General features: G+C 40.7%; 1 protein-coding gene and 1 long non-coding RNA gene across 3 annotated transcripts in view; one reads left to right on the top strand and one right to left on the bottom strand.

The window, feature by feature from the left end:
• slc35b3 (solute carrier family 35 member B3) overlaps positions 1–2,060 on the bottom strand; it is a 19,017-nt gene extending 16,957 nt beyond the window's left edge. The window contains exon 1 of one of the 2 annotated variants that reach the window (XM_036125428.1): positions 2,028–2,060. In XM_036125428.1, coding sequence (XP_035981321.1) covers positions 2,028–2,045 — 18 coding nt within the window. In that variant the 5' untranslated portion in view covers positions 2,046–2,060. Of the gene's footprint in view, positions 1–1,624; positions 1,840–2,027 lie in introns of those variants that run through there. The other variant, XM_036125429.1, reaches the window with a different exon arrangement.
• Positions 1,888–23,615, top strand: LOC118556884. The gene is made up of 3 exons (XR_004927449.1): positions 1,888–2,052; positions 20,337–20,440; positions 22,192–23,615. It is a non-coding gene; the product is annotated as an uncharacterized LOC118556884 (long non-coding RNA).

Here is a 23,615-nt window from a genome sequence, read left to right as displayed (position 1 = left end):
GTGGATGATATCAGAATCAGACAGACAGACATACTTTAATAATCGCAGAGTGAAATTACTTTTCTGTAACTATAACTAAGAAACCTTCACTTTTTGGATATCTGCACAGGTGCAAGCCCGTCCAGGCTGCCCTTCTGCTCCTGAGGAGGATCACATGAAAGAATCTCCCGAATACACTCTGGTCTACTTCTGAGGCCTTGAGCTTCTTTTCATTAACGTTTAAGACAGTTTGCGTCTCGTGACTCTCATTTTCAAAGTATACAGTGAGAGCAGCAGAGCTACAATGAACGTCTGAAACCGAAGCTAACTGGAAACATAAACACTAGAAGTTCGCAGCCAACATGAGGAGACTAAGAAGGAGCGTGGATGCCCATTTGCGTTACGTGAGCGCGTCACAATGATTGCCATGTGGGACAACACAACAAAGAAGATCCCCCCAGAACATAGAGCCAAAAAAAGATTGTCCACTATACCTCGAAGGATGCCAGTTAGATCACGTAGTGCAGTTTTACCACCATGGGCTAGACTGGAGTAAATTATAGTCCAAAAAGTTATGTTTTTAGAGATATTAAGATTCACAGTTGCTCTCATGATACCAGCAATGAAAAACCAGTAAATGTAACAATCTCAGCAATGTAATTACTCTTTGGGTGTAATGCAAACATCATACTGTAAAAAGTATTATTGCAATATATCAAAATCCTTATGACAATAAAAACAAACAAAAATAGAATTACAACAGGCAGTAAAACTACTGCTCATCCTATTACCAATCCCTTAAACAAGCCCAGATCAACAATTTCATAGCTAAATGTTTTTTTTTAAATGAACTATGTTAATAGAAAGACACATTTAAACCCCCAATTCATGCAGCACAATGTACAGAGAGAAATCAAGACACAAATCGATAACGGAAGGATTGAAAGCATGCTTGTTGCTGCAGAAACAGTTATGCTCATTACTGGATGTTTCATTTATCAGTGAGTCATTTTCCTATCAACAGAGATACTGTGCAAAGCAACCAAAGTTTAGAACCAGATTATATTATCCAGAATATTACATAAGATGTAACCCTGTGTAGTTTTAGCCACAACTCTTAGAAGTTTAGTTAAGTCACCTTACAGTTTTGTTACTGTACATTTGTCTTCCGATGGACCTCTCTTGCACAAATCACTCAAGCATGATCGATTCTTTCTCCTAAACGTGATCTTGTAGTTTCATTTTCTTATAATAAATAGATTTTTTTAAACACATTGCTTTCTAAGTTACAGCCATAAAAATGTGCTTATAGCTGTAGTCATTTTATAAAACTGGTAAATCACTCATCGCCTTGAGTGATCCGAACTATCATTCAAAACAACTGACCAGGTTGTTTACAGACACATAACCAGTACGTGTTCTTAATAAAGGTATCTCTGCAGACGATGCTGGATGGGCAGCAACATACCTGCCTGTCCAAAATAAAAAAAAGGATGACAACTGACTACATACAATAAATGATGGATTTAACGATCGGCGGTATTTGAAGCTTTCCGTGCTATCACTTGTATAACGATCAAATAATTACTTGAATTGTTTAGCTTCTCGTTGCCGGCTGGGTTAGCTTTCAAAGCAAGCTGGTTACCTTCAGTGACACTTCCGGGAATCTTTAAGCGTGTTTTTCCTCCTCTTCAGAGGCAACGTTTATGAAAATCATTTCCCTGGACGTGCCGTCTTCATCTTGTCTGTAGCCTAGACCGTTTCATGGCTCGTTTTTTCCTCGGGCACGCAGTCAAAACACGAAGGCAGAGCTGTTAGCCAGCTACAGGCTACAAGCGCTGGCTGCAGTGGCAGGAGCAGCCAACAACTTCCGCCGAACTCTGAACTCCAACGCCATTGGTCGACGGCGACACGGAGACGCAGGTGCAGAAAACGCGTCTACTCGTTTATGGTTTTAAAATGACGGTTGTTTAGAGGACTAGAACAGAAGTTGTTGAATACACGTATTTTTAGATACAGTTGAAACAACTTGCATAACTTGAACGCACCTTTTCAGCAGAGTCCATGAACCTGGTGAGTGTCGCTCCTGTTTCACCATGTAAATACTGGAAAATAAACATACCAGCGTGTCCTGTAAATCCGGTTAGCTGCACCAACAATTTCCTGTTGCGATATACCTCCGTCATATATGGCACCTAAATCTGTAAAAGAAATAGATGCATTCAAAAAGTGATATATATATATATATATATATATATATATATATATATATATATATATATATATATATGAGAGAGAGAGGACACTAAAATGCATGCTAGATCTGAATGGATTAAATATTCTTATTAAATACTTTGTTGACAACAAAATCACACAAAAATGATCAATGGAAATCAAATTATTTAACCTATGGAGATGTGGTTTTGGAGCCACACTCAAACTTAAAGTGGAAAAACACACTACAGTCGGATACAACTTTGATGTAATGTCCTTAAAACAAGTCAAAATGAAGCTCAGTAGTGTGTGTGGCCTCCATATGCCTGTATGACCTCCCTACAACGCCTGGGCATGCTCCGGATGAGGTGGTGGATGGTCTCCTGAGGGATCTCCTCCTAGACTAATGCATCTGCCAACTCCTGGACAGTCTGTGGTGCAACATAGCGTTGGTAGATGGAGCGAAACATGATGTCCCAGCTCAATTGGATTCAGATCTGGGGAACGGGCGGTTCAGTCCATAGCATCAATGCCTTCGTCTTGCAGGAATTGGTGATACTCTCCAGCCACATGAGGTCTAGCATTGTTATGCATTAGGAGGAGCCCAGGGCCAACCACACTAGCATATGGTCTCACAATGGGTCTGAGGATCTCTTCTCATTTCTATAATATATATATATATATATATATATATATATATATATATATATATATATATATTTATATTATATAATATATAGATATATATAGATATATAGAGATATATATATATATATATATATATATAGATTATATAGTATATAGAGTATATATATATATATATATCATATCTATATATCTATAGATATATATCGATATATCGCTAGATATCTATATCTATATATATATCTATATCTCTTATATATATTCTTCTTTCTCTATCTATATATCTTCTATTATATCTCTTCTTCTTTTCGTCTCTCGGATCTCCTGCTCTATCTATCTCTCTATATCTATCTCTCTCTTATATCTATTCTCTCTTCTCTCTCTTATATCTATCTATATAGATATTGTCCAAGTAAATACATATAAATGTTTGAATTACAGTATATCACTCGATCTGTGAACAGTCAATAACACACGGATTAAAAAAAAATAACCCCTGGATCCAGCGGCACACGGAGGGTCTGGAAGCAGGGGTGCTGCCAAATATTTAGGGTCCCATGACAAAAAATCTAAATCTTCACAAAAGCTCACAAATCTATACGTAAATTCTCTTTTGGGGAACCTGTCAGTCAGGGGCCCTTGAAATTGTCCTAACCTTTCCCCCCTACATGGCGCCCCTGTATGGAAGTACATGAATTTGCTGTCAGAGTGTCACCAATTTAAGAGCAAAATCATAATTCTTAACACCATTGAGCCAAAATTGCCACCAAGTTTTCTTATTTTGACTGACACCCGTTTATTGGTTTTACAGGCAGTTTAGTAAGTAAGTAAACTTTATTTATAAAGCAACTTTCACAGGAGGAAAAACACAAATTGCTTCACAATAAAAGCAACCATAAAACAACACAAGATAAAAACATCAAAAGATAAATGGAGACATTGTTTCAGGCTTCTGTAAATATTTATTTTTGAAAAAAAATTAATGACCTTTTATAAATAAGTTGTAAAAAACACAACAAAGTATCCTAAAAAAAAAAAAAACAGTTTTAAACTTAATGTTTGCATGTTATGGTCATTAGGCAGCAGCCTTGACCTGCTTCTGGTGTGCTGGTGGTCCTTGGTGTCCTGTGCTGAGTGCTCGGGTGTGTGCTGACTCACTCCTGGGAGCTGCTCAAAGGGGCCTGGGCCCCATGGCTCTGTTGGGGTGCCCCTGGGCAGCTATCCTGGTGTTGCTTCCTCTGGGGGCCCTTTGCTCTGGGGGCCCTTTTTGGGCATCTGGGATTCTGGTTCCCCCGGTGTTTGCCTCAACGCTCTGTGGGGGAGATGGGGTAGGGGGTGTTTCGTTGGCTCCTCACAACCACTATTGAGCATTTTTCGTATTGATAAACCTTACATACACCAGTGCACTTTTACAAACACCTACAGGTGCTTGGATCCAGATGCTTACAGATTCACGTCTATAAAGAAAACCCTTATGATTAGCTTTCAGTGATGTTATCAAGGTGTTGGTTGTTTGTACCTGTAATATTTTATCAGTTGCTTTTGCTGCTTTTTTTTATCTCTCTCTCTGCAGGTGTAGAAGCAGACTTCGAGGATCTTGTTCTCTCCTTTTTCTCTAATCTGTTTTTGTCACATTATTTCCCTTTTAGCATTTTGTCCCATCTTTTTCTCTTTATTTTTTTCTCTTCTACCTTCCCGTTTTCTGTGTCTGTTGAACGTTAACTAGTCCCAGAACAAAATCTCATAATGCTTTTTGCATATATATCAAATGGAGCACTACGGCGAAAACAGTAATGCTCCACTTGTGAAAGTAAAACCTGTTGGGCTCTCTTTGGCATTAAGATGCCAATTCTTAATGCTACTCTCCTAGACAGGACACGTTAAAAAGTTTTTCTTATGCAATGCCGCAATTATTATTGGAACTACACTCTGTTCAGTTCAATAAAAAAGACAAAAAACATTTATAATTAGATGGAAATTAGATGTTGAATGAGCTAACTTTATCCAAGTCTCCTAAACTATTAGGGATGCCAGTTATCGATTAATGAGTTAATCTAAAGCTGACTGATCTTAGCCATTGACTAATGGGTAGTTGATAAGGGCTGATTTGTACGATGTGCTGCATTTTAAAAGAGGCACATCATTATATTTTAACAGTTTATTGGCCCATCTGCATTAAATACTGACTGAAAAAACAAAAATAGGGGACCCCAAAAAGCTTTACACTACAATCAGTCATTCACACATTTATACCCTGATGGTGGTGAGCTATGTTAACAGCCACAGCTGCCCTGGGGCAGACTGACAGATGCGAGGCTGCCATATATTGGCACCACTGGACCCTCTGACCGCTGCCGGTGAAGTGTCTTGCCCAAGGACACAACAACTGAGATGGTCGAAGCAGGTGTTTAAAACTGGCAACCCGTCAATTGCAGGACAAACTCCCTAACTCCTGCATCACTGTTGCCCCAAATAAGTTGAATAGAATAAAATTTTTGAAACACTAATAATTCCCACAAAAGCCTCCACCATCAACCGTGGTGTTGGCATCATGTCTTTTTCTATCATGTTACAATTTTTTTTGCGCAATGCCTTCTGCTTTTCCGTCATCACATTCTTGCCTTCTGAGGTCTTGAGTGAGTTCTGGTTCAGAAGCTGATGCTGCTCTGCCAGGCAGCCTGGCTGAACGAGAGTTACTTAACTGACAACTGAAGGAGCTTGATGAGTGTTCATATTAAAAAAGAAGAAACGCATAAAGGGCATTTTGCTTCTTCTGGAAGCTACCACACCAAAAAAAGGTCAGTCTAAGTGGATGTCATCAGTTAATCGGATCAAACAAAGTTTAATCTAATCAGCCATTTTTGACAATTGTAGGTAGAATATTTAGATTAGATTAGATTAGATTTAACTTTATTGTCATTACACAGGTACAGGTACAAGGCAACAAAATGCAGTTTAGGTCTAACCAGAAGTGCAATAGCAGCAAGTGCAGGATAAACAATGGTTCCATAAGTACAGGACATGGATATGTACTGAATAAATATAGAGATGAATACTATTATAAACAGAATTTTACTGATAGATTTGTCCTATGAATATAATATATAGGTAACTAGTATTGTGAACAAAATCTACAGCTGGATATGTACTGAATATAATATACAGGTAGATATTACTATAAATAGAGCTCTACAGATATGTACAGATATGTATGATTAGTATTGTGAACTAAATTTACAGCTGGATATGTACCGAATATAATATACAGGTGGATAGTACTATAAGTAGAGTTTTATAGATATGTACAATAGCATAATATACAGATGATTGTTATTATAACAGTTTACATGTACTATGAATATATGTACAGATGGCTATTACTATAGGCAGAATTGTGAGCATAATATACAGGTAGCTATTACTATAAAATGAATAAATAAAGTTTGGACAGAAGCTATTTAAATTAAAGTGCAGTGGAAGGTAATTGCATATTACAGTTAAAGTGCGGTATTGCAAATGTATATACACAATTGGTACTGTGAATAAACAGTCAGCAGTGCAAATCAATATTCAGTCATGGTGAGTAGTGAATATTTGTTTCCGTCCCTAGTCATTATAGATGGTGATGGCTGTGGGCCGGAAGTATCTCCTGTAGCGGTCTGTGTTGCAGCAGATCAGAAGAACTCTGATTCTGTGTTTGTAGTTTTTGTGTCAATATTGCTGAACTTTCACAAAATATCAGAGTCATTGTAGTGTTAATTGTTAGGGGTGGGTGATATAGACCTAAATATTTCTCACAATGTTTTATAGAATTGTAGATGTAATACATGTCCTTTTTGTATTTATTGCTTTAAAGTGAGAGTAAAAGTCTTGCGATGCTTCTTTACGTGACCAGTTTCTTTATGTAGCACAGCTGATATGCTTTATAAGATGCATTCATTGGGTTCAATCACATTTTGAAACCAAAACATTATTTTTCTAGCCTATATAGGACAGGCAAATTAGTCAAGCAACCAAAGTAGCAAATTATTGCTTCGTTTAATGCACCCTAGTACATTTCAGTATTGGAATGCTCTCAAGCCACTATCAGGATTTGCAAAAAAAAAACAAAAAAGGCTTCTCACTCTCGTGTGAGTTGTGTAATAAACTTTCCTGCAGGGTGCCCACAACTTTTGCGAAGCCTTTCTATTGCCCAAAACATGTTGTTTCTGTCTCGTTTCAACCTTGACTGCTGTCTTCTTTTCATTCCCACAATCCTTCAAGGCTTCCTTGTTGTTTCACCTTAAGTCTCCTATTTTTTTTCCCCTGCCAGCTTTGCTCTATCTTCACCTGGCTTTCACATGCTTTTGAGCTTTCCTTCCCATTACGCTTTCTCTCTCCCCCCCCTCCCCTTATTACATTAATTCTTTCTCAGCATTCTCCGTTGCTTCTCTGTCTCTTGGCCATCTCATATCCCTGCCGCTCCCACTGTAAGGCATGAAACCCTGTCTGGCCCATTCGTTTCCCTCCTCCCTCCACCAGTCACCCCCTCTCCACGCCGTCCGGTCTCAAATCGCTCCCTCGGCCTGCCTCCGTTTTTCGCTCACTCTCACGCTCCCCCTGTCCTCTCTCCCCTGCCAGAGGTTAATACACTCCAGGATGGCATTATTTCCTCCCTGGCCCTCCGACAATATAAAAATTCAGAATGGACAGCTCAATCCCTCTTCCATCTCAGATTTGATTGTAATGGTATTGCCTCCTGTCCCTGGGAGGCCCCTGCTGCCTCGCCAACCCAGCCTTTATGACACTAAATGGCCCGGCTACAATTTTTCCATCTATTCAAAAAATTCTGTTAATAACTCATTTGGAATGAGCCGTCCAGAGTGCGCGGACTGACTGCAGCCAGGGCTCTCACCTCTCGGCTCGCAGGGGTCGCAATATACAAAAAAGGATGCAGGGCTGAATGGCAAATGCATTGGTTAATTAATCTCTCTGAATTTACAGCCCTCCTTTTCCCCAAATGCCCCGTGCACTCCAACTGACAGTCCCAAAGAGACAACATTTTCATATTTACAACCTTTCCTGGAGAAAGTGCTCGGCAGTGCACAGTCGAGGCTCGGGCTTGTCGGACCACTTTTCCTTCCGCCTCGTCCAACTTTACAAGTGTGCCCTTTCATCATGCATGATTGATTTATGTAATAAAACCCATTTTCCCGTTTCCATGCCCCCCTATTAAATAATAAAATAATTATTTATTGATTATTCAAAAAGGTACATATGTGTGGGTAATGACTTTTGAGCGCGCTACCGGACCTTCAATAAATAAAGCAGACAGGGGGGAAAGGGGAAATAAAGCAAAGCAAGAGGGATAGAGGAAATAGGAGATGAAGGGAGATGACTTTTGAACCAGTAAAATCTGGATCCAATTCTGGCCTCTTGGAGAACAGATCAGGAGGGACATTACTGCATTTTCAAAAGCCTTGTATGGGAATGGGACTTATAATTGGTTTTTACGCTGTAAGTGGACAACTAGGTAAAAGCCCTGAACACATTCAAGATTTAGTTTTCAACACTTCTATTGATGACATGCTAACAGTTGTCATCACGTTACTTTTCTCTGTCTTTCAAGACTAACATCTTTTTAAACTTTATTTTGAAACTGACATGCACAGAACAATCAGCAGGTGATCTGAACTGACCAATTTATTTATTTTTAGCCTGCCTTCTTTGACTCGTATGTAGCTAATCGGAAATTCAAAAATCTGATGTTTTTTTTCTGATCATTTAGCACAGCTTACCAAGGTGCTACTGAGTCACGCTAACTGCAACACTCTTCAGTGTGGAAGTTGTCACTATAGACCAGCGGTCTCAAACTCCAGTCCTCGAGGGGTCATGCAACCTTTGGATGCATCTCTGTTTCGACAGACCTGACTCCACTATGAGCTCCTCAGCAGAGCTCCAGAGTTTGACTGCAAGCTAGTGAGGTAGCTTAGCTATTTGATTTAGGCGTGTAGGGCAAGGGACACATCTACAATTAGCAGGACACCAGCCCTTGAGGATTTTTGTTTGAAACCACTGCTATAGATCTCAAAGTTAAGTATTTTCAGTAATCATGAGGTTTTCTAAAAATTATGTCAGAGGAAGTAGGAAAGATGTATCTGTTTAAAAAAGAGGCCTTTTTATGTAGGTATGTTGCCTGTCCACTACAGAAAGCTAGCTGTTAGTCAAGCAGCGTCTTCACTTTTTTTTAACTATTGCAGTTTTGGTACTTGTCGCCCCCTGAAGAACAGTCCGGTACGAAAAGGATCTTTCTGCCATAGAAAGTCAGTACCCTCCTTGGGGTTGTTTTAAGGAATCAGTGAAGGGGCAAATGGATCTGCAGCAGATTTCAGCAGATAACAGCAGCGCTGAACATATTACTGCAAAGTTACTCTGTTCTTCTGAGCCTTCAACTTCTGGCTGTTATGAAAACTGTTGGATATGGGAATTGTGGCCATGTTCTCTAGCGAGTAGTTAGTAATTCTAACCATGTGTCCTGACCTGATCTACTAAAGGGGACATATCAAGCTTTTCAGTCATTTTTTCACATGGAAATGATGGAGTTGTGGTCTATAAAAAGTGGAACTGTATTGCTTTGGTCTGAATTCCTCATTCATTTACCCCTACTTCCTCCCATTTTACCCTTGTCCTTTTACCCATCCTCTCGTACGCACCTGTCAGCTTGTACTACAAAGTATTCCTAGAAAGAAAAATGGTGGATTCACAAAACTGGTAAGCTGAAAGTTCACGACATTGTTTAACAGCTCTGCAGTAAATACTGACGTAACAGTTTAAAATATGTAACAGGAAACGGAGAAAACTAAAAAAAATATATATAGGCAGCTCCTGGATAAGACTATTCTAAGTTTCTGCATTCCTAGAGACTCCAGTCCACGTACACAACAATATGTATTTAAGGGCCAAAAAAGGGGATTTTGCAAATGCCCTCTTTAACATGGTTTTAATGGCAAAATGCTTAAGACAGTTTGAAATATCAACTTCACAGTCAGTTTGTCTTTATAGGTGAGGTAGCCCATATACACGGTGGGACATTGCCTTCTCTGCCCTTTATAGATAATGGCTTCTCAAGACAGGATGGCTAGGAAATAAATATTTTTTACTTTAATTACTGTTCTCAAAAAATAAGTCTTTAAGACAGTTTATTGATCAGCAGCCTTTGAAAGCAGAATAAAACACCTCATTCTGAGGTGTTTTCCTCCAAAACTGGTGTCACCGGAAAAAAAAAACGTTCTAGAGCTTGTATAAGCTCTCCGGCCATGTGACAATAATACAATTTTGTTTATCCTTTCCTTAATCTCCCTTCCAAGAAAATACACTTCCACTCCTGTAATCATGCTGCCCTTAAATTCATTCCTCCTAATATCGGCTAATCACCGTCTGTATCGTAGAAAGCTCCAGCCGTGGATCATTTCAAAAGAGACACTTTAATGTCAGCCAGATATTACACTGAGGGCTTCTTAATAACCCATTTGTGTTTGGTCTTATCCTCGGCTAAAGTGCACTCGCTCTCCGTTGTCTTCCCCCCGTCTTGTCTCAAGCCTCCTGCATGCTACAGAAAACAGATGTTATCTCAGCTATATTACTTCTCAAAGCACTCATATCCTCTCCCATGTTATTTTCTTTGATCTGCTAGGCTTGCTGCCCTTACATTTTTCTTTCTCCCTCTCCTCCTCTCAGACCCCCCCCCCCCCCCCCCGACACACACACACACACAAGCACACACACATGAACCCCCTCCCACCTTCACTTTGCTCTTCTTCATTTTCACCTCCATACTATATCCTCTTTTCCTGAGAGCAGGGACGCAACAGCCACACTGGTTTATGGTGGATGTTTGAAATTTGCACTGCAATTTGCTTCTTGTGCATCTAATATGCTTGAACGATCAGAGTTTGTCATTGCAATTGTACATTCTAGCGAAATGGTCCTCTGCAGTTAAACCCATCCCTCAGGGAGCAGTGGGCTGCCACTGTGCAGCACCCGGGGAGCATTCTGGGGCCAAGGGTCTTGCTCAGGGACCCAGAGTGACTGTGTGCGGGAGTCGAACTTCCAGCCTCTGCAGGATGCAAGCACCCTGCTGTAACCGATGGGCCACCACTCCCTCTAAAACTAGTTAGTTCTCTTGCTTGAAACTCATTCATTTCCTTTTCTTTTACTGAAACTCATCTCTCTCAGTCCTGGTTATCCAGATTATTGTCATTATCACTATAACAGGGCACTTCCTAAAAACACGTGAATCCTTGTAGCACAGCTATAATTGATTTTAAACTTTAATAAAGCACAGGTCGTCAAATCTGAAACTTTCCAGAAGGACTTTCCCCCCCTGCCCCCCCCCCCCTCAGTGATTCCCCTTTGAGTTACAGTTGCTAAAAACTTGGTGAAAGAAATACCAAAGTGATGTGCATTCCCTGCTAACAACCTACAATCAAATGATTGCCTTTATGTTTTGACAATATTTCAATTTAGGGACCATAGACGTTGCACAAATTGTAGCTGTGCAAAGATGAAATAATATTAACAAAAATAACATAAAATCGTACGAATGTAAAACAAAATAACATTGTCTAATTTAAATAAGAAATACTAATAAAAAGTTATGTTAAAAGTGCTTTTCGTAGGCGTTTTTTTTTTTTTTAAAGGTACTATTGAGTTGGCATCCATACATATCAGTGTGGGTTGTAGGGCTGGACAATATGGCTAGAAAATAAAATCTCAGATTTTACTATACCACATCCGAGTAATCTATTTTTCCCCTTTCCTTTTCATTTCACAAAAAGAAATTAAAGAAAACATCTGAGAGTTGACCAGAATTCAAAGCGCAACTAAATCCAAGCTGTGAAACATGCTTGTAAAATAAGATGGCGGCCCTGTCGTTGTAAACAGTGAAAATATAACAAAATGTTTGCTGCTAGGGGTGTTACACAATGATCTAAGAACAGGCTTCACTTCACTTGTGTAACTTCAAATTAACTTAAAAAAAGTAAATGAATAAAAGAAAGTGCCTTATGTTAAAAAAGGTCCTCTTTTTGACAATATATTTTCCTAAACATATATTCAGCATTGCAAGCGATTCCCTTCATGGAAGCCCAACGAGTGCATTTGCAAAACAAAATCCTAGTTTTTTCAAAAAAAATTAAAATTGGGCTGCACATTGGGGCGCAGTGGGTAGCGCTGTTGCCTTGCAGCAAGAAGGTCCTGGGTTTCAGTCCAACCCTGGGTCTTTCTGCATGGAGTTTGCATGTTCTCCCTGTACATGCATGACTCTGGCTTCCTCCCACAGTCCAAAAACATGACTGTTAATTAGGTTAATTGGCCTCTCTAAATTCTCCTTAGGTGTGAGTGTGTGTGAGAATGGTTGTTTGTCCTGTCTATCTCTCTGCTGCCCTGCGATAGACTGGCGACCTGTCCAGGTTGTACCCCGCCTCTCGGCCAGTGATAGCTGGAGAAAGGCACCAGGACCCATCGCGACCCCATGAGGGATAGACGTGTTCGAAAATGGATGGATAAATTGAATATTCAAATTAATAGATTAAATCGATTAATTGCCCTGCCCTTGTGGGTAGTGTGTTCTACAAAATTGAGGGCACAGATGGCAAAAGCTTCCAACAACCGTTGAAGGAAACTTAATAAATTGGCTGTAGACGACAGACATGTTGTAGGGCAGGGGTTCCCAAAGTGGGGGTCGGGGGGTCATGAGATTATTTGATACTGATGTGCTAATGCGATACCAAAGTGTATCTTTACAAGATGTTCAACATTCCTCAATTTAAAGCAGGAGGTAGGCTGCACTTCTCATAAAAATATTACTTTATTCTTGTAATTTTACACTTTATTCTCAAAAATCCCCCCCAACAAACAGGAAAAAAAAAATCTCACTCAAGAGGGGGGTCAACAGTCTGTGCCACTGTGATTGTTGGCGGTCGCAGGCTGAAAAGTTTGGGAACCCCTGTTCTCTGGGGCATAATCCCAAACAAAGATTTCGATGTAACTTGGTCCTAGATCATTAAGAGCTTTGAATGCAGATTTTGACATCGCTGGGTGAAAGTAGCAGGAAGCCAGTCCGCATGAGCTGAACCTGAGCTAATATGTTCCCTCATGTTGTGGCTCTGCGCAGCATAGCTGCAGAACTTTGCAAATGGTTTGACTGGCAAGTGCTGACAAGGGATCAGATGAGCACAACCAACGCCAACGTCGCCGTGAACAGAAGCTCAGCCAGTCAGATGTGATACCTTACATGAAAAGACAGGCGCACTGACTATGGTGGTTGTGTCTATTCACAGAAGTCATAGGAAGTGAGAGCAGAGGTGGAGGGGGAGGGGGGGGGGGGTAGGGGCGTGCGAGCAGACGCTGGAGACCAGGCAATCTTTGACTTTCTTACGAGCAGCCAGGAGGGGGAAGCATCCGTCTTTGCAAGCAAGCCTAGAATAAAAGGAAAGTAATTAAGCAAACAATTTCTCAGGAGTTGTGTCTGTGCTTATCCAATCTCCCATGCTCAGCCGTGCTCTAAGACACACAGGCAGAAAACACAGGGTGGTTGGTGGCGCTGGGGGTTGTGGGGGGGTTGTTTTTGGTCTCCTCAGAATGATGGTAAATGACACACATGTTTCATTGCCCATTCATTTAACCTGCAATGTGCTTATGGAGGGAAAGAGATTTAGAAACAAATTATGTAGTGTCATTTAATTAGGAGTTTAGCTGTGAGCAGTAATCCTGCCCCCCCCCCCCTCCCCCTCATAACCTTTAACTACTTAATGGATTTGAGAAGCTATTACCTTTCAAGATATCTGTTTTATAATTATTTGGACTATTGTCACCGATATGAGATGTCAATCACACACCGGGATTAGTGCTGCAGTTTATGACTAAATATTATTTACTCACAATGCTGGATAATTCGGTTTGCATGTAAGCAAGAAAACAAAAACAAAAAAAAAAAAAAAAAAAAAAGAAAAAAAGAAATGAAGTTGGTGGCCTACTTGGAGTTTCATGTTCTTTAATCTCTATCCATCCTTTTTACTAATATAGCCAAATTCTAATTCCATGAGAGGCCATTATTTACATAGATATTATAACGGGAAGCCATGGTAAATCTCACAGTAATATTAGTAATGCGCCTTTGTGAATCTCAGATTGGATTATAATAATGACTCAGTTTTAATATGCACAAACTCAATTTATAGTTTACCTCTTTTACTGTTTATACTGTAGGTGTGCAGGTGTAAAAATATAATTTGTGCCGCGCATATGTGTGTGTGTGCGCGCGCGTGGGGATAGAGTCAGCTCTCGCCCTCATCATTTTTTTGGCTTTGCTGTGAAAGTAGCAAGGCAGAGTTTGTTTAGTTCCCCCCGGAGGACATTGCAGCTCCCCTGCCAACAGACAGCCCGCGACTCTAGCCCTGACTGCGTGCATGAATATCACCTTAAATACACGCGCCTCGCAAGGAAGGCGTGATTTATTTTGCCAGGCGCTCGCGCACTGCGAGGGCATGTGTCCAGATCTAAATCACGGCTGCTCCCCGTGACAGCGCGCGGCGTGCCCCCGTAAAATACGCACGCATTTGGAATTCCTAAGTAGATCAAAAATATATCTATTAGGAGACCCTGATATAGCTACCCCGAAAGTAGATAGTTTCACTTTTGTTAATGTCTAGGAACACACCTCGAGCGCTTTAAATATTCACCGATTTATTCAAATTGCTGTTTTCACCCAGGTTTGACACGGCTCTCCTGCTGCCGCGCTGGCTCCTCTGAGCCCCCCCCCTGCCCTGCACCCCAACCCCCCTTCCCCCCCCATGGCACGGGGCATGTAATCATCCTGAAAGTCTCTCTGGGTGTCTGCACTCTCATAAAGCAGGAAAATGGATTGTGTGGCCCAGGAAGGTAAAATGAAAGAAAAGGAGAATGAAATTACAGACCTGGCTGACTGCACAAATCATGCATATCATGTTTTATGGCTTGCCAGAAGAATTCAACACCTGTGGATCACCGTAGCCGTAATTGTACGTGAACGCACACGGGGATGAAGGTGGGAGGAGAGCTTGCGGTTTGGTGAAGGGTGGGTGCGCGCGAGTGTTTGTGCGATCCGCAGGTATGTTTTTGCTGGCAGCGGCCGGGTTTCCACAGACAAGAGGTCGGGCGATAAAAGGAAAGCCATGGGAACGGCTGTTGTTCCCTTCTCCGGCACATCCTGGGTGAGCCACCCGCAGCACACATGGCTCGCTCACAGAGGCTTCATTTACCATTGTAATTACCCTGTTTATTTACCCTACATGCTTTTGGTGGTAAAACGGGGGCCAATCCATCAGATCAGGACAATTTGGCTCGGCTTAGGCTTTGCCATTTACTTTAATTAAATGAGGCAATCAGTGTATCATAAATCACAGCCGGTGTGACCACTGACTCTGTTTGAACCTGGTCTTCTTTAAAGCTGACACAGCTTGTGATAAAGCTTAAGGTTGACACCCAGCCTTAACCTTAGAGCGAGTTTTAGGGCTTGGGCTGGTTCCTGGTGTCAACATATCCTCTGTGGCACCCTCGCTATGGTTTAAGTCCTTTTAACGAGGCGGCCGAGGAAGCCATATAGTCGATGTGTTCCCCCTCCCCCACCTGTAGCTGTAACCTGCCGGTCAGCTGTCTGAGGAAAGCTGTTACACCTTTTCCCCACTTGCAAGAAGGACAACTTTAGCTGTTTGAAAATCTTTCTGGTCCCGAAAAGCATAACTGTACTATAAAAGCTTCTAAAAATTACAACTTTTATGGTAAGCATATGTATGAATAAAAATGTTACAAATAACATTATCATAAGAGTGAAAAAAAAATCATTGTTTCAGAAGCAGTAGGATAATTGTAGCGTTTAAGTTTTAAATATTGTTCTTTTTTTAGGTTTTTTTTTACATCTTTGAGTTGGTATTTTTGAGTTGGTATTTTTACTCAGGTTATCACGGCCTCACACCGGGACTAGGCCTGTTTCACTTTATAAAACCCTTTTGCTGCCCAGAGAAATAAATAAAGACTCCTCCAAACATCTTAAGGGTAAACTTCTCCTTAAGCTCTTCTCTAAGAGCTCGACAAAGTTCCAGCAGATCTATAGGTGGGACATAAAGAAATCTGAAATCTCAAAATAAGATGACAGTACTGCAGATTGAAGTGTCGCCCCTGCTCTCCTCCTCTTCCTCCTCCTCCTCTCTCCCCTCCTCTCCTCTCCTCTCCTCTCTGCTGTGGATGCTTGAGTCAAATTGATTACACCACTCCATCTGCATCATGACTGGCCTCCTCCTGTGTTTGCCGCCTCTGCCTACAGCACAGAGTTAGTGTACAATTACATATAGTTTAATATATCTGCCTGAGCACCTTTAAATAAGCATCACAAGTCCACAAGGTGATTTGTCTTGCAGCCCCATTACTCCATTGTACATCTTGATAGCCAAGGATCGCTCCTAGCTATGTTTAAGCATTAAATAGTGTATTATTATTTCACATAAATCAAGCTGAGATGTGAGGGGGGTATTCATAAATTTTGCATTTCTCACAGACAGTGTTTTAAAGTCTCTCTCTCTCTCTCTCCCTCCCTCACCTTGCTGAATTCGGAGACTAAAGCAATTCTGCTCCCTCCGCGTGATAGTACATTAAAGATGGGCACACCATGGAGGTATATTCAAAACAACACGTAATGCAGGCAGATTAAGTTTGAGTTGCTACAACACATTCATCATTGCGCCGTTTCCATAATAAGTAGCCTTGTTTTTTTTTTTTTGCGTCGCTTTTTGTCACTCCGATTGCACACGTGAACACTGTATCGTTATTGTCTTGCATAATTTGAGAAAATACTAATAAAACCCATTAATCATAATATCTTTCCAGTTAACCGCGGCCACTGAATCTTTTATCTGTGCTCGACAACAAGAGGATGGAATTGAATTTAAAGGTGAATGTTTTGCCGTCAGCCGCTCCCTTTTTTTTTGCCAAACTACTGGTTATTAGTCGCGTGTTTGTGCGAAACGTCTATTCAGGAAATGACTTCACTCAGGAAGCTGGATGTAAGCCCCGCACGCCAGCGGAGGCAGCGGCAGCAGTACAGTCAGGCCGACGATCCGGCGTTCCTCTCCCGGCTCAGCCGCCCGCTTCAGCGTAAAAGTTTGCAAAAAGCCACCAAGGAGGAAACTGTAGCCGAGGCTGCTTTGGTTACTCCAAGGACACCTTGTACATTCGCTCCGGTTTCCTCTCTTTGTTCTGGAGTTCTGATTGGTTCTGGCACTCAGTGAGGGGATTACAGGATGTGAGGGGAAACCTGTGGATTTATTTTAAGTAAATGTCACATAGGCGTTTCAGGACATTTTTTTTAAATAGATTTTTTTTTTTTTAATAGTGTATTGGTTATTTCACCTTTTATTGTACTCAGCATATTTTTCCAGCAAATTCCTTTTTAAACATCAAAACTGCACAAAAACAAACAAACAAACAAACCATTTATTCATCACCCACAATAGAAAAAATATAACATTAAAGTTCAAATATAAAAATACATAGAATTATATTAATAAAAACAAAACGATGAAAAAAAAATTGTAAAACATTTACATTAAAGAAAGCCCCAATCACCCACTGATTGCTGGGTGGTTCAAATTTGTAATTACGTTGCATACTCATTTATCTTCAAAGCTGATGTAAATATGTTTTTTTTTAGAGTTATATGGTAGATGTATTTATTTTTATGTAATAATAACTTTTTTTGGTCATTGGAACTCTTTGTACATTCTAATGAAATTTGTTCTCTGCGTCTAACCCTTCCCTCTGGGAGCAGTGGGCTGCCACTGTGCGGCGCCCGGGGAGCATTCTGTGGCTCAGGGTCTTACTCAGGGACCCAGAGAGGCAGTCTGTGGAAACTTACAGCCATCTCAAGATGTAATAAGAATTAGGCTACCACTCCCCCCAATTTCAGAAAACCGTAGCAATCATAATGCAATCAAAATTACTTTTAATTTATGCTTTATTTTATTTAATCAGTCTTTCACATTTGGGTAAAACATGCATAAAACAAACATACACAACATATAAACACGATTAGGCATGGCCCAGTGTGAGATTACCAGTGTGATAACCTCGAGTTTGAAATGTTGCAGCTTTACTGTATAGATGTATTAACACAGAAAAAGTAAAAATGTCTAACATCGTTTCAATACTACTACTGCAAAAAGCTTCCCCACTGCTGTTTAAGTAATAAAGCATTTCATTTTAGTTATAATATTATAATCAGCATTTATCCATATTATTATTTTTATTTTTGATGCATCAATCAAGCAAAATATAAAATAACAACATGTGGCATTTAGTAGCAGATTCCAAAGAGTTACTGTGCAAATGGTGGGCCCTTTTTAAAAAAAAGCCGTAGCTTTCCTAAAGTGGTTGTAAATCAGCCTGAACCAACAACCAGCAATTGGAAATATATTTTTAGGCTGTCAAATATGCTTTTATTTTTTGTTAGGGATATTTTTAGTAGCTTCCTGTCAGCCAGCTTTTAGGCAGTGCCCAGCAAAAGGTGGGGGAGGGGTAGCACAGCACTTTTCTCTGTACCGTCCAACAGGGAAACTCTAGTCACTCTGGCCCTTCTTTGAAAAATTGTTGATGCTATAACATTTTGGAACCTCCAGTCCCCAGTTAGCTGGTTCCATATACGATTCAGAGAAAACAACAACAACCCTCTACTGTTAAAGGCTGCTGACACAACACAATTCACTGATAACCAAGCTAAATATAAATAACATTGCTTAAACTGTTGAAATAACCCAAACATGCCATCAGTTTAGTATTTGGGACTTCATGCCGACATAGCAGCAATATGCTATAATTAAAGCTAATTTGCACTTTTAAAACATGCTTATCATATTCGGCACATGATAATTATATGACCTCTTGGCCTGGGGGCTTCACAGCTACAAAAAAGGAAAAGTCTTGTAAAAGTCACTGCAAGTTGGAATTTGACTCAATGCCAGGACAGTAAGTTGAGGACTTTGGTGGGAGCGAAGGGGGGAAAAAAAAAAATCTTTGAACTAGTTTTTGCTTGCAAAAAAATATCGCTCCTGGGTTGATATTCTTTCTGAAGCATTTGACGGCGATGAGAATTAAGAAATGAATCTGCAGAGCCAAAGTATTCAGTGAAAGCACGGCCCGTACCCACAGGTATCCAGTTCCTATGACATCACCGCCTGCAAAAATGTACAACTCCGTGTTGATTTGAACCGTTTTTGAACCTTGCGTGTTTATAAAACTTTCACCGACTGTGCGTTTTCGTCCCATCGGAAGCGATTCATCGTTCGCTTGGTCGGATCTGCACGACGTCCGTCCTCCGAAGCCAACGCGCGAAGGCGGTCGGCGTGTTTCCTGTTGTCTTGTCCCCATGGACGCTCGGCTCGCCCTGGCTCCCCGCGTGCACACAGCGAACGCTAGAAACAATACCTGGGAGGATAAATGCTCAGTTAAAGCGAATAAACATAATCCAGACACGCTCCATTCCTGCTCGTCTGTCACGGCGAACTCACACAGGGATCCGCCATTGCGCCAGGGCAGATTAGATGTCCTTTCGTCATATTAAACACGATCCGCAGCTGCTGAGATAAACAGTTTAATCAAACATCAGATAATCAGGACCGGTTTCGCTGCCTCTTTTGTTCTCAAATGAATAAAGGAAACATAATGATCGTCACAGATTCAATTCAGATTTTTTTTAATTTATTTTTTGCAAACATCAGCAGATCTGCCTTTCGTTAATTATCACTCTGTCATAATCAGGTTCATCATGAATTGAACATTCTTTCAAGAAGGAGTTAAGAGCATACCGACCCCACCTCTTCTACAATAACTACCCCCCCCCCCCCCCCCCCCCCCTCACACCACCACCACCTGTCGATCACCCAACCATAGGTGCTCTGGGTGGGGCCTGGTTCCCATCTTTTGAAGTGAACTTGTCATGTGAGATCTCCATCATAACGCAAGATTAATTGTTTGAGGTGAACCACTTCAAACATTTCTATTTTTTTTTAAGACAGCCCCGTTACAGGACGAGCTCTTCCAAGGCCCATCTTCATCATCATCATCTGTACACACACCTGCACATGATGACACTGACGTTTTTGTGTGGCAGGAAAAACAAAAAGCAAAAAGGAAAGCACGCTGTCGGACGGATGGAGATGCGAACGTCCTCCACCTTCCAGATAAAATAAATAAACATAAAATGTGTTGCATTCGAAGAAGAAACTGCACGCGTCCTGAAACCTAAGCGATAAGTCTGCAGACGTGCGAGCCACCTCTCTCGCACACGCACGGCTCCAAACAGACTGCGGCAACACAACATCGGGCGCCCTTTTTCTCTCGTCTTTGTTATCTCCAGCTTCCGTTTTGCCCTTTGGTTAAACACTCTCTTGGCATGCATGATCCCGTTTAACTTTGATTTCCTGCTTTTCCAGGACGCCGTCCTAGATGGTTCCAATTTCCAGCCCATTCCCGAATCTGCAACCCCAGTGACAGACAACACACCCTGGAACGGCTGTTTGACCAGGGAAGGGACTCGGTGAGTGATGATTTTAAATCCTGTTTGAGATTCAACAAAATCAAAATAAAAGGCGAGTTTGCAGCAGATAAGGACTTGCCCGAGTGGAGAGCTGGAAGGTGGTAGATAGTTTAATGTGCCATTAACCGCGGCTGGACACATGTGACCTAGGTGACAGGTTTGGAAAACAATGCAGCAGAGGAGGATAAAAATCAAAATGTAAATAGTTAGTATTCACTTAACAATGTATATGCTTTTTAAACTTATTAATTTTAAAATTCTGAGATTTGTATTGGATTTTATATATATATATGTGTGTGTATGTATATATATATATATATATATATATATATATATATATATATATATATATATATATATATATATATATATATATATATTAGAAATAATATGGCATAACTTTTCCCTGAGACAAAAGTTCTGCAAAGTCTAAAAAAATTCAATACCTATGTTTCAGGGTTAAATCTTTTTTTATATTAAATTTTATAAGTGTTTTTCTAAAGGGCGTTTCAGTTGCTGAGATTGTGTCTCATGTAAATAAGCAGCTCGTAGCAGAACAGAACGTTTAGGGGTCTGTGTTATTCTCTATAACCTACATCATGAAGCCATATGGACCCTGACAAGCGCTTTTCAGCACGAGCTAACTAGGAGCGAACCTGCAAATTCATTCTTTCTGTCTCTCTCTCTGCGACTCCGTCATAAAGCAGAGCACCCCATTTCCATATCAATCGGATTAGTTCCGAGACCAGGGAAGTAGGAGTAATGTAAGTAAGCGTACAAATTTAAATATAGGACATCAAAAACATTGTTAGGGATTCATTTATTTTTGAAACAGCCCTGGCTCCCGGTGCCTCTCTCTGAAGATGAGATGAAAATGCATCTTCTTAGTTTTAGTCCCATTTTATTTTGAAAAGCGCCGTAGTGCATGCGCTACGTGGACATCACTGCCTCCCGACGCTCTTGTATGCTTAACCTCTTTTGTAAAACGAGCGCGGCGTGTCACATCAAGCAGCCGAAACGCGGTGCACTTGTTTTTAACGTTGTTTCAATCTGATTCAAAAGTTTGAGCTCGCTGGTAAACAAACTACTCCGACCCCAGCAGGCGTTTTATCTACTGGCCTGCTGACACAAATTCAAAAAGGAAATGGCAATGTTCACAATGTATTGAAGAGGTTTGTGTATTTTTAAATTGTGCAATCAAACGGTTGGCTTTACCTGAGGAAAATAAGTAACACAAATAAGTCTTTATTTTTTTTCTCTAATTTACTAGTCAACACCTTTACATTTTCTCTAATGCATAAGTTTTTTAAGAAGACGCGTTAGGCCTGTTTAGCTCAGGAGAGACTGTGAGGTCAGCGTGTGCGACTGAGTCACAAAGAGATTATTCAGCAGTCTGGCTGTTGACGGATCAGCGCAGGCAGAACCTCCCTGTCTGGACGGAGAAATAGATGGATGTTTGCCTGTTGCCTCTTCAACCCTTTATGACTTAGTCTGTCTGTCTGTAATTGAAAAACTAGCTTGGCTCTGTTGTCTTGGGATTTGTCCTTTTATAATGCAGCTTCAAAACAGGAAAACCAATAGTGGGAATAGACCCCCAAATGTAATTAATTTTGCGGGGGCGGCGAGGGTAAGAAGGCGGGGGGTTGAGGTGGGGGGTATTATTGCAGGAGGAAGAATTCTAATCAGTTGCAGATTCCTTCCTGTTTGGTTAGCGTGACCGTGGCCAATTACCAGTGAACTCTGTGTTACAGTTTCACTTCCTGCGCAACCCAAAAGACGGGACGGAGGCCGGCGATGCAGAGCCGGCTCGGACGGGGGGCATTAGAGACGTAGAGGTAGATGAAGAAACACGAAACAAGACACAACGGGATGGAGCTGCAGAAAAGCAAACAAACCGGTGGAACTCGGGAGGGAAAAAAAAAAAAGAAAAAAGAAAAATTGGATGGTTGAAATCTCCAGCTCGATCTGAGGTGCAGAGAGATGAAGGCACACGAGTCCTTTATCCAGCTAATATAAGACACAACATGTGGTTTCACAGAGGAAATGAAAGGATTTCTGAGCTGACGTTGTCGTGCCGGCTGAGCTGTTCTCAGGTAAACTGCGGCACAAGCAGACTGAAGTCGAGTCACAAAATGCAATAACGCATAACTTAATCACTGCAGCGATGTTATCAAAAGACACAACTTGGCAATGCTGGTTCCCCTTAAATCAAATCAAAGTGCAGGACTCAACAACTGAATTAACAATTGCCAAGACACACCTCGCTTCGCATGAAATGTTCTTTTTCTTTTATTTGTTTTTTTTTTGCTTGTTTTTTAGTTTCATCAATGCAGAGACGTCATTCACTGTGCTGTAACTGTACTCCCCTGGAGATTGCCCGTCATTTTTCTTAACGTTCGTGGCCAGTGGTTTATATGCTATAACAACAAGAACACTAGAGATGGTCTGGCAACCTGGATTAGCTGATTTTCAGTTTTCTAGGCCATGACAGGTGTCCGGTTGGTCGGAAACTTTCAAATCTGAATCTGTTTTTTTGCCAATCAGTGAACAAAACACACCTAAGCACCAACAGGTGGCACTAAAAACAACAATCTTCGGTGTGGAAGTCTTGACCGAAGGAAAAAGAGGAAAATTTGGTAATTCTTCTTTATCAGTGATGTTTATTATTAAAATAGAAATAAAGGAGTTGTACGTCAACCAAAGAACAGTGGAAGAAGCTATTTAAAATGAATAAAGTGCCATGTGAGCTATTAATTCAGGTTGCAGCGTTTCTTTTAAACACACAGTAAAGCTACACCAGAAAGGCTTAAAGAGTACAAAAGAGTTTCTCTGATTTATCTTTGTGAGTTTTTAACTTGTTTGTCATTTGGAAATGACAGTAGCCTCTTAGAAATCCTGCACTCATGGTCAGATCTACAATCTCTTGGGAATGCGCTCAGAAATGGTGCTAGTAATGCTAATGATACTAATCATACAGACATCATATGATTATAAAGATAGGTTGAAATATCAGCTCTGTAATAACTCTGTTGCTATTTTAGAATGATGATGATGATGATATTAAAAACATCCAAAATAAATGGAAATTACCACAACCAGTTCATAGATTCTTAAAATAAAATCATTCATATTATTTTCTTCAGGCTATTTTTCCAGGTGCACTGTGATTGGGTGA

Source organism: Fundulus heteroclitus, chromosome 21, assembly GCF_011125445.2.
Source record: "Fundulus heteroclitus isolate FHET01 chromosome 21, MU-UCD_Fhet_4.1, whole genome shotgun sequence".
NCBI classification, from domain to species: domain Eukaryota; kingdom Metazoa; phylum Chordata; class Actinopteri; order Cyprinodontiformes; family Fundulidae; genus Fundulus; species Fundulus heteroclitus.
The sequence above is the reverse complement of the archived record's forward strand: the minus strand, read 5'-3'. Positions and strand labels throughout refer to the sequence as shown.